Source organism: Macrotis lagotis, chromosome 1, assembly GCF_037893015.1.
Source record: "Macrotis lagotis isolate mMagLag1 chromosome 1, bilby.v1.9.chrom.fasta, whole genome shotgun sequence".
Classification (NCBI taxonomy): Eukaryota; Metazoa; Chordata; class Mammalia; order Peramelemorphia; family Peramelidae; genus Macrotis; species Macrotis lagotis.
Window position 1 is genome coordinate 4387852 of NC_133658.1, and position 12232 is coordinate 4400083.

Sequence of the window (12232 nt, forward strand, 5' to 3'; positions counted from 1 at the left end):
TTCTTTGCCATCTGATTACTGACCTTACCTCTTTCTTGAAATTCTTATCTCAAAGATTTATCATGATTCCAGTATTGTTTATCATTTCTCCATATGAATTTCCATTAACCCCAATGAGTTCTTATACTGTTGACCACCTCTTCTACCAGGACATTCTCCCTTCTTTTGAAATCCAAGGCACTTACTTTCCCTCAGTTGTCTCTTTTGCTGAAACAACATCCAACCCCCAGTCCTTATTAAATGTGGGTGATCTCCACCAGAATTGTTCTGGGTCCTTTCCTCTTTCTACTTCCACACTTTCATTATCTCATCTACTCCATGGCTTTAATTAATAAATACCTTCCAACTCCATATATCCTCCTGTTAGCTCTCAGAAGAACTGTAGTTCCATATTTCCAGTTGATTGTTCCAGGATGTCCTGCCAGCATGAAACAGAGCACATCATTTTTCTGTTCTAAGAAGGGCATTGCCACCCTTCCAGATACCACCCCAGGCTTCTTTCTCTCCTTTAGTATCCTGTACTGTAAGTCTCCAAACCTTGCATTTTCTACCTCCAAACATCTCTCATCTATGTTTCCTTCACTCCACTCTCTCAGATCAAATCTTGTGTCAGACACAAACACTCTTATCTATATTATTCCTAATTGAGTTGGTCTTCTTGCTTCAAGGTTCTTACAAAAAATCAGAAAATCAAAGATAGAAAATCAGAAGGGTCCCCAGGTACCATCTGGTTCAAACCACTCCTGAAAGGAATTTATACTCTCCCTAATTAGCAAGTGGTTCTCCTGAATCTCTTTGATGATGGGGAAGCTGCCCCCTTCACTTCTGGTCATTCATTAGAAGATGCCCCTCCCATGCCCCTTCACTTTGACAACATGCATGCACTGTTCTCTTCCATTCTGTCCATGGCATTCTGACCAAGCAGAGCAAGTGAAATCATCTTCCCCCTTCTATTCCAACTCCCTTGTCTTTTCTTCTCCCAGAGAAACTCTCCCAGTTATGTCCACTGATCCGCATAAGACAGGTAGGTATTGGAGGTACTCTAGCCACTCCTCAGATTATTATGAAGGGTGTGGTTTGGGGCTGGTCTTTTTAAATGAACAGAACACAATACAATGAGGTCTGATTGATTAAGTAAGAATAAAGAGAAATTATTACTTCCTTATTTCTGGAAATCATGCCTCCTCCAATAGGCTATTGAAGATGGGAGACAAGAAGTCAGGAAAAAAAATTAATGATAAATAGATCTGAGAATTATCTGTAGATGTGATCATTGAATCCATGGGAGGACCACCAAAGTGAAACTGTAGAGGGACCATAACAGAAACATGGGATTGCTGATCAGTCTTAATGGACTTGCTCATTCCATCCATCAGTGCAACAATCAGGGACAACTTTAGGATATCTGCAATGGAGAATACCATCTGTATCCAAAGAAAGAACTGTGGAATTTGAACAAAGATCAGACTATTACTTTTGATTTTTTAAAAAAAAAGTTATCTTATTCTGTAATTTTACTATCTCTTATATTTTATTTTGTCCTTAAGGCTATGATTTTTCTCTCAACACATTCAATTTGGATCATTGTATTAGCATGGAAACTACCTAAAGACTATCAGACTGCCCTCTGTGGGGGGTGGGGAGAGGAAAGTGAGATTGGGGGAAAATTATAAAATTTAAAAACAATGTAAAAAGGTAGATTAAAAAAAAAAAGAAACAGTAGAGGGCCCAGGTCGGTGGAGACAGAGGGAGATGAGGTTTGGATAATACAGTTAGGGGTTCAGCTTTCTCACTGGCAGCTTCCTATATATCATAGGTCTAGTTTAAAATAAAGTATCTTAAAATTAGAATCTTAAGCCTTCCATTTTTCTCTCAGCTCTGACCTCCAATAACATAAAACAACTTGAGTCTCTACTGCCTAAAGACATGGTGACATCATTTCAAAGGCTTGAAAACAATTCTCATCTCCTACTTTTCATGTCTTCTAGGCTTCATGCAGCAATGTCCAACTTCTTCACTAGGAACTTTCTGAGTTCTTTGAACTAATCCTCTTCCCTTGACATATTCAACAATCATGTTCCTCTACAGCCATTCCATCTTGTCAACGTCCTTCCAAAAAGTCAATGCCCAGAATTATAAAGTCCTCCACATGTGCTCTGAGCAGGGCATATTGCTCATCTTGGATACAATAGATATTATTCACATAGCCTATGATTATAACAGTTTTCTTGATCTCCTTGTTAAGTTTCAAATTTCCCAGATTTTTTCCAACCAATCACAGGATTTTATATTTATCCATCTTTTTTATCTTATACTTGATCTAGATTTTTTTTTGATCTGCCTCTCTCATTCAATGAATAAGCTGCCTCTACTCCTTCAATCTTTGCACCTCCAGCAGATGTGTGAAGAAGTGAAATCCTCTTTTACCAACTCTATGTTGGGCTTGCTGTGTTTCCTTAATGATACATCTGTTGTTCTTTTTGTACAGGTGCTCTCTCACATATTCAAATAACTTATCATTTCTTTTTCTGTCCCTGTTGATGCTCAACCAGATTTTCTTTAGGTTCTGTACACTCTTTTATTCCTACATTTATTTATACAAAGATCTCTATTGAAAAGTGAAATGATATCCTATGTTCTCCACTACAACCATCACTACTCATTTACTCGACATGCTCCTTTTGAAAAGAGGTGTGGATCACTGTAATCAAGTTTAGCAATGGATTTTATCTGATGAAGTGTTAGGGTCACCTATGAGAATGCTTCCTTACCACATTCTTAAATCCTGACTTTAGACAAATTTTCATCTATGTTGAGGGTCTGACTTGCCTCTTTGATTAGTTTTTTGGTTGCCCATGATGCTGATATTTGTATAAAAGCTTCTCAGGACAAGACAAGGCCTGACTCCGTTCTTCTCTCTTCTCTGCTCTACCTTCTAGGCAGCCCGCTTGCTATTTTTGTTCCTCCACAAAAGCCCTTCTCTCAGGCAGGTACATTTTTCTCTCTACTCCATTCTTTATTCCTGCCCCATTTGGGCAGGTGTGCTCTTGTGCTTCAGTTGACCACCATCCTTGGATTTAGGGCCAGGCACAAAGACCCAGGCCATTCTCAAACATTATCTCCTTAGATAGCTGTCACTTCCCAAATTTGCCATTGTCTTGAATCAGAAGCAAGGGTGTAAACAGAGCACTTGTCCCTGGAAGCTTCCATCTTCCCCAAGACCCCATTATTTTTGGCAATGCTTTCTTTGATCAATAGGATATGTTCTTGCAAGAATCACTTCAAGAAGTCACTTGGCAGACAAGTCTGGAGGTATTACAGCCCCCCTCTTTGTAGGTGAGAGCATGTCTCCATCACACTCAGGAAGGTGATGGCCCCCCAGTAGGGGGTCACCATTTGCCTCAAATCGCTCTGTCTTCTAAACCTCCCCAGGTGTTCTTTTCCTATCCAAGGGCTCTTGTGTATTCAAATCATCCTTTCCATTCAGAGGAGTCCATCTATCTGCCCAGATGCACTTTGCACCCATACAAGGGCTTTTGTCTTCTGTATTACTGGGCCCTGGGTAGTACTTCATTGACTGGGCTGGGCTGGAAGCTACTTGAGGCTTAGGTCTATCTCAGACATGAAGTGTCAAACATGAAGAATCTCAGACAAAAGAAAAGTAAAGGAGTGAGAGACAAGGTGAAGTTCAAGTATCTGGAATCAGACTATGTGAAGGGAAGATAAGATCAGAGCCAGAAGGCAAAGGACACAGAAAGCCAGGGTCTGGGGTCTCTACATCTCAAGTGGGAGGGAAGGAGTCACACAGGAAAAGGCAACCTTCCTGTCATACAAGGGACTGTAGGGTTGGAAGGCTGTGCCCATGGGGCTAGAAGTTCTGAGCCACTGATTTTCCTTTTCCTCATCATCATACAAGGGAGATTATGGAAATCAAGGCACAGAAAGCTTGTCCCCCAGGAGCTTGTACATGTGTGACCTATCAACAAACCTCAGATCTGAGATTTATGGATGGTGCTTAGGACTTCCCCAACCTCTTCCTAATGCCCTTCACCACTGCTGTTGTTCCATTCCCAGGGTCCCTTGAAACAGTTCCTACAAGACTTAGGGCGACTGCAAAAGAAGTTTTACGCCAAAAATGAAAGGCTGCTCTGCCCCATCAGGACGTACCTCATCACGGCTAGGAGTGCTGCCAGCTCTGGTGCCCGAGTGCTCAAGCTACTCTACACCTGGGGCCTTGAGGTCGACGAGGCTCTCTTCCTGGCTGGGGCCCCAAAGGGGCCTGTCTTGGCTAAAATACGGCCCCACATCTTCTTTGATGATGATATGTACCACCTCTCAGACGTGCATAAGTTTGGTACCACTGTAGCCAGTGTACCCTTCTTTAACTCTCGGAAAACCCCCCGAAGCCTGGAAGGTGAGCGGAAGTAAAATGTGAAGTGCTACTCAAGCAGCCTCTTAATTTATTCTTGCTGAGTTTAGTTATTATCTGAGGGAAGGAAGCAGGGAGAGAGGATGAGGGGGGGAAGAGAAAGCAGTGGGAAGTGTAAAAAGAGCAAGGACAGAAAGGGACAGAGATGGGGGAAAGGAGAAGGAAAAGAAGAAGAAAGAAGAGGTAAAGAAAAGGGGGAAGAGGGTGCAGTTAGAGAAAAAAAGAGGAGAGAAAGGAGGAAGAGGAAGAGGGGGAATGAAGGAGATAAAGAGGGAGGGAAAGAGAGGTAGAGGCAGAGATCAGAAAAAAAGAGAGGACAAATAGAGGACAAAAAACTGAGAATGTGGTGGTTTGCCTACTGGGTAAAATAGCAGCCAGCTCATGACCAGGACCCAACCTTTTGGAAAAGGTGTTTCAGTGGTGTTTTCATTTAGAGCACATAAGCATGAATCATACTCTTGGTTGAACTACTCAGTCAGAGTTGCTGTGGTTAAATTTAATCCGCTTACCCAAATAACATTTTTGTAACCAATGAATATCTATAATAATGCTATCAAGAGCATGTCTACTATTCCATACTGACTGACTCATCCAGCCTGTAAAGAGAAAAAAGGCGTGTAGAGAGTGGTCAGAGGACAGGTCACAGCCTATTGCCCTTCTCTCTGCCCCCTAATCTGTTTTTAGGGTCAGTAAAGCCTGGGAAGAGTCCAACTCCACTTCTAAAAAGCAGAAAGGAGAGGACACTCTAGTGACACCCACATGTGTTATGTTCACAAACAATGCATACATAAATAGAAGGGTCTCTCCCAGGAGAACTGAGCCTCTACTCTTGCTGGTGGTGGCGATGATGTTTGTGTCTTGTTCTCAAAAATGACATCAGGAAGGTGATGCCATGACAAGCATATGGATTGGAGTGAGGATGACTGTGCTAAGTCACTAGCCCCACCACCCCCTCTGGGTCCAGAGGTCAGATATGGATCAGGACAGCTGGATTTGAGGTAATCAGGGTTAAGTGGCTTGCCCCAAAACCACACAGCTACTGAGTGAATGAGGCTAGATTTGAACTCGGGTCCTCCTGACTTAAGAGCCATCTAGATACTTACTGGTATTGAGGCCCTCATGGAGTCACAGCCTCCTATCAAGCACCCACTATCCACAAGTCACTAATGAGATCTGACAGAGACCCCTCATTCAGGGATAAGAGGAAAAGTTAGGTAAGATCTGCATGTCCATGGTACTAAGACACATCTAAGGGGTCAATTTAGACTGGAAGGCCCAGATTTCTTGACTGAATCAAAGCTCTAAACAAGGTGTGAACAAGTTCTAAATCCAATTGAGAAGAGTAAAGAACTTGCATCACTGGATTGGACAGAATCTCTTGGAATGGGCTGAAAGGACCAGACCCCCACTCTGGGCCCATAGAGTGGATCTAGACAAGCTTCTGGGGCAGCCTGGGATGTCAAGAAGGGCCCTGCCCTCAGGCGGCTTACAGACTGCCAAACCCCGGAGGAAACACCCTGATCCACTAGGAGAGCATCAAGAATGGTTTCCTGAGGCCCAGGAGCCAGGCATTCTGAGAAGTGAAGGGTGGAGGAAGAATGTTCAAGGCTCAGAGTTAAAGTCATTCCAGCTAATTTAGTGAGCAGGTACTTGGAGATGGAAGGGGCAGGGAGGGAGTCAGGAAGACTCATCTGCAGGAGTTCAAATTCAGCCTCAGACCCTTCCTGGCTGTGGGAACTTGGGCAAGTCACATCACCTGTGTGCCTCAGTGTCCTCATCTGTAAAATGGGCTAAAGACAGCAATGGCAAACCATTCTGGTATTCCTAAAATGTTGAGGGCATGAAGGGATAATGGGAAACTCTGGGAAGGCATCTTCCAGAGGCTGAGGAACAGCCCTCCAAGTGTGGTCCATGAATATAAGGGAATATTCGTGTACTCTGAATGATGGATGTGATGAACAGAGACCCCTGGAAACAAATGGCTGCTGAGTGAAATCAGCTGGGCCAAGAAAACTGGATTCCTAGAATGTAAAGACCCTCCCCCCCACCCCTACCAAACAATGGAAGCTCCAGCAGGACTGGGAAGAAGGGCTCAGAGAGGGCAGCCCCAAGGAGGGGAAGTTGGATTGTAGAGAGAGGCTGCAGCTGCAGAATAGAATGGCATCCAAGAGTGGTTGAAGAGTGTATGCTCTGAGCAACCCAAAGACCTACAAGGAAGGGAAGAGGGGGTGAAAGGAGAGGAGGAAAGACTGTCACAATGGTGAGATAGAACCACAGGTGAAGGCTCCTCTGGGAGGAAAGAGATTCTGTAGGAAGATGAAGACCTTACAGGGTGAGATCTTCAGGGATGTGGTGCTTAGATGGTCAGACCACTCATTCTGGCTCAGGAGAATGGGAATCAGCCAAGCTTCTGGAAGATGGGAGGGCATGGACTGAGGGAGATTTTGAGAAAAATGGGGGGAAATGACCAAAGAAGGAGTGAAGGTCAATAACTGAGGATTTAGGAAAATTCCTGTCATGGGGTAATAGCCTTTCTGTCGTCTGCAGGAACTGGTATTTCTTAGAGTCACAACAAGAAAGTGGGGGGTAGGTCTAGGGAGTTGGTAAAAAGAAAATTAGATACATACAAATACAGAAACTAGGAAGGCCATGAATAAAAGAATTAAAGCCTAAACTTGAAAGGGAAGATTAAAAATGACAAAGTGAAGGAAATTAATTTTAGAAATAGGTCTATAAAATGAAATTGCTAAAATAAACAAGAAAAAAGTTGAAAAGACAGAAAGTGGTCTGCTTAGCTGAAAGAAAAAAAGCAATAAGGAAGGATTTAAATACCTAGGTTACGACGGAGAAAGCAAAAGGAACTAAACATTTAAGCAAAACTTCAAAACTTGAAAAGAGTAACAACTGAAAAGGAGGCAAAGTCTGAAAGTGAGTAGAAGAAAGTTAGTGGTAATAGGGAAAACTTTAAAAAAATTAAGCTAAACTAATTAAAGCAATCTAATACTCTGTTTATAGAAAGAAAAGAATCAATCCTAATTTGGAAAAAAAATTGATAGAAATGGAAGAAAATATAAAGTTCTTATGATTTTAAAAGGAAATAGATTAAGCAATCCAAAAAAATGAAAATCAGAAAAGAAAACCCCACAATCTGTTCCTCATAAACAAATTTAACAAAACAAAGACAAAAAGAAAAATGAGAATGAGGAAAATGAGGAAAAATTCATTCTGCATGAGATTCAATTATGGTATTATATCAGACAAAGTAAAAATAAAACATTTAAAATATAAAGAGGATAAACAAGGAAACCACATTATACTGAAAGGAACCACAAACAACAAAGTATTATCGATATCATACTTCTCTGCTCCAAATGACTTTGCATATAAGTTCATAAAGGAAACCACCTGAGTTATGTGAAGAAATGGACAGCAACGTGGCTGGATCATAACTGCAACGACAGGTGGCAGGAGATTTCAATGTACATTTCTCAGTTTTGGAGAAGCCCAACAGAACAAAGGGGAAAATGGAGAACTGAAAAAAATTGCTACAGAAATTCTAACTAAAAGGATTCAGACATCTCTTAAATGGGGAGACAACTTGAAAGCGATGTATGAACAGAATAGATGCAGGATAAACTGGAGATAATCTCACTGGGATTCACCAAAAAAAGTGATCCTTGAGTAAGGCAGAGAAGGAAGCCAGGGAAGCAGGAAGCAGAGAGGTGCAGGAAGGAGCGGGAAGCAAGGAAGATGGCCAATGATGACTGAGGGAGGAGATGGAGTAATGCGCATTGGAAGAACAGCAAAGGGGCCATTGTTGCCAGGTCCAGATTACATGGGGCTCAGGAAGTTTTAGAAGGCCAGAAAGCTAAGGAAACATCTGGCTGTGAAGGGGAATGGGAGTACCACCATTTGATGAGGAGTAGACAAAGGCCTGGTCTGAGGAGATGAACTGTGGCAGGGAGATCAATTAGAAAGCTAGACTTGCAATAGTCCAGGGTGCAAATAAAGAGTTGTCCTTAGCAAGAAAGAGTTTCTCTTGTATAAATTATGTGTATTTTATAACTTGGGGCAGCTGGGTAGGGCAGTGGATAGACCACTGGTCTTGGGGTCGAGTCAGGCACAAGCTAAGGGTTTCATTAATGAATGTTTATTGACTGGTTTGAATGATGGTTTTTGGTTTTGGTTTTTTCCTTTGTCTTTGTATCCTCAGTGACTTGCACAACTGACAGGAATTGGACTGGATGAGACTGGAGTAATAATCTGAGGTTTAGGTCCTTTACAACTCCATAATCTGCTTTGGTTGTTTTCATTAAATTCTATATACCTCTCTCCCTCCCCTTCCTCTTATCAAGAGAGTCAATCCTTATAAACATTAATGAAACATAAAATTAAAAAAACTAATGAATTCATTAAAGGAATCTGAGAGGATATACAATATTGAACATCTATGATTTTGTTATTGGGACTTATGATGGATAATCAGGAAGTGCTAGGGGGCCAGGATCATAATGTGTATTTGGGGGAAAGTAAGATGTGAGATGACAACAGGAATAGCAAGGGGTCAGGCTGTGAAGGATTTGTGATCTTTGTGTAAGATTGTCATCTGTAATGAATATGGATGATGCTGTGTTACTAAGTGTTTTTCTCAGGTCTACTTGTAAAATGTGATGTTTGTTATTATAACTGTGATTGTAATTTTTTTTCTTGTATTTGGACCTGGTTGTGATCTGTGGACTGACTGACCAGGGGTTTGTTGTCTCTATGGTTTCATGATTGTTTTCCATTCTCCTGAGAGATCCAGAATCCTCGCTAATTCTACCTAGGCTGTCCCCAAAGCCAGTCACTTCAGTTTGTATAGAGTATATAAATTATCTTACTCAGTTTAACTTTATCTCCAACTGTCCTGTGTTTCAGTGTTTTTCCAGAAGCTATTGTTCTTTTTCTTTGAGTTTCTACTTCATGGAGATGCTCATCATTCCATTCCCTTTCTCCAGTCAGTACTAATAGCTAGTATACGTTCTAAGTGCTTTATAAATGATGTCTCACTTGATCTTCACAACCACCATGGAATGGAGGTACTATTATCCAGATGGGGAAGCCAAGGAAAATTGAGGCTAAGTGACTTGCCCAGGGTCACACAGCTTGTAAATGTCAAGAGAAAGGATTTAAATTCAGGTCGTCTTGTCTCTGGACTAGCACTGTACATGCTTTACCTGGCTGATTCTGGTTTGAATTATAGAATAAGTAGGGTTCAAGACAAGCTGATCCTGAGCTCCAAGGTCCAAGTTTTCTTTTGCACTCTTCACTGGACACTTGCCACGAGCTGGGCATGTGGACATTAAAAGGGAAGGCTCGATACCAGCAATCTGTTTTGTTTTTCTTATGTATGGGTTCTGTCTTCTCCTTCTGTGGATTCAGCTGCAAGTACTATTGATATTTCTTTTATAAAGTTATTCCAAATATTATCCTAAGAGTTCTTTGTAAGACATTTAAATCCCTAAGAAGCTACAGAAGGGAGGGAGGCCCCATCAGGGCAAAGGGTCTACCTCTGGCAGAAAAATAGTTCAGTTTTTTGTTGAGCCTTTCTCTACTCCATATCAACTTTTCTTTCTGTTTTGGAGATATCTCTTCCTTGGTGCCTAGATTTCTGCCACCACTTCCTGAAGTGAACCTCAGTGAGATGCATTTGATTGTCTGTCTACACTTGACAGATCAACCGAGGTTGAAGTGGCAATAACAAATAATTGACAAGTCCTTCACAGACTATTGATGGTCAGATGTTCAGTTACAAACAGCAATGCACTGGCCAGCCGCTTCAAGAAAATGACTCCTTTGCCAGTGTGATAGCTAGGAAGGATAATCAGAACTATGCCAAAGTGATGGCAACTCAAAGAGCTTTTAGAATAACCTGTAACATCCCAAGGAAAGTAATACCAAGGCAGTAGCTCAGGAAAGCGCTGAATTGGATATAGAGGTCTGGGAATCATTTGCATAGCAATGGTAACTGAACTCCTGGGAGCTAAATGAGAACACCAAATGAGACAGTATAGAGTTGTTGTTGAGATGTGATCAACTCTTCAAAACTCCATTTGGGTCATCTTGGCAAGCTCCTAGAGTGCTTTCTTCTTCTCAAGCTCATTTTACAGATGAGGAAAGTGAGGCAAACAAGGTTAAATGACTTGCTCAAGGTCACCCAGCTCAGCCTCTGAAGCCAGATCTGAACTTAGGTCTTCCTGACTAGTGGGCTCTATCCACTGTACCACCTAGCTACCTGATCTGCAAATTTTGGTGGATTATTAAGTACTCATGAGCTAAGAATTTTTTTTTTTGCATCTTTAAATGAAACTTTATTCCATTCAAAACATAAAAACCATTCTTAGTTCAAGGACCATACAATAGCAGACTGTTTTAGCATTGTGTGGAGGAAGGGACTGAGGGAGGGAAGGATAGAAGAAGGAAGAAATATCATTAAATCTTTGATCACCCAGCAGGTAGTGTGCTAAGTACTTAACAAGATTATTTGATCCTCACCACAACCTTGGGAGACAGATTGTTATTACCTATGTTCTACAATTGAGGAAACTGAGGCAGAAGTAAAGCGGAAAGCCACTTGCCCTGAGTCACACAGCTAGTATCTAAGGTTAGATTGGAACTTGGGTCTTCCAGACTGCAGCGCTCTATCTGCTGTACCATCTGGCTGTCACCTAAACAACTATAAAATTAGGGAAAAGAAAAAAGTAAAGCCAGTACAGGATGACAGGCCTGGAAAGAACTGAGGGGAGAAGGGAATGAGGATCACAGAGAGGACAAACAAAACAATTTTGAATTACTTGGATGATTAGGTACAAAGACTTGGGAGGATGTCCTATCAGAGAGTAGTATCACAGGTCCTAGATATGTTCCATGTTTTTATCAATGCTCAGGAAAAGAGAAGCTGGCACATACCTTTGTCAAATTTAAATAAATAATTAAATTTGGAAGAGGAGAGAGATTCCATTTCAAAGAAAACACAACTGAAGGGGGGAGAATGAGGAGGTTGCATATGAGGAATTTTAGCAGGGCTGAATCCAAAGGTCTACACTTGAATCAACTTCACAAATGAGAATATGTAAAGTCATAAACAATAAACTATGTGTGTGGGGGGGAACAGAGGAGAATCCAGGGTATTTTTGGGGTGGATTTCAAGTTCCACATTATTCAAGAAGGTAAAAATGGAAGGCAGAAAACAACTGTCATCTCAGCTGCATCCAGAACAAGGAAAGGTAACATTTGGCCCTAAGATCTGTAGTACGCTGCTCACTACACTTGGAAGGCAAGGTGACCTGTGGAAAGGCATTCTAGTAACCTACAGTGACGCAGGGTGCCCAGAGCTGGAGAGACAGGGGCTGAGCTCCGACCCTGGGCTTTCTCCTCTCTACTATGGCCATCTTCTCTTGCGATGAGGGCTCTCTCTCTGTCAGGACTTCCTTGCAGCTCTCAAAGTGCGTTTGTTTCTGGCCCCTGGATTGCATGCCTTATGAAGGGAAGCATCTGGAAGCCTGAGGATCCTGGGCCCTGGGTGGCGGGTCAGGACCACTGGAGGTCCTGCCTGGTCGCACTGCGGCGGTCTCCCGAGCCGGGGACAGGCCCGGAGTGGGGCCGCGGGGCCCGGCCCAGGGCAGCCCTCGTGTCCCCCTAGGAGGGGGAGGGGCCGAGCCCCGCGGTCTCCCCGCCCCCCAGGAGCCCGCGCTCTCATCAGTGCCCGGGGGGGGGGGGGGCCGGGCGGGGCCCGCCAACTACAAGTCCCAGAAGCCACCGCGG

At 42.6% G+C, this 12232-nt stretch overlaps 1 protein-coding gene across 5 annotated transcripts in view; it reads left to right on the forward strand.

Annotated features, from left to right (window-relative positions):
* The window catches only part of NT5C1B (5'-nucleotidase, cytosolic IB), a 51473-nt gene extending 47026 nt beyond the window's left edge, over positions 1-4447 (forward strand). For all 5 annotated transcript variants that reach the window (XM_074195021.1, XM_074195020.1, XM_074195022.1 and 2 more), the window contains one exon: positions 4075-4447. In XM_074195021.1, coding sequence (XP_074051122.1) covers positions 4075-4428 — 354 coding nt within the window. In that variant the 3' untranslated portion in view covers positions 4429-4447. The remainder of the gene's footprint in view (positions 1-4074) is intronic.
* The last annotated feature ends 7785 nt before the right edge of the window (positions 4448-12232 follow it).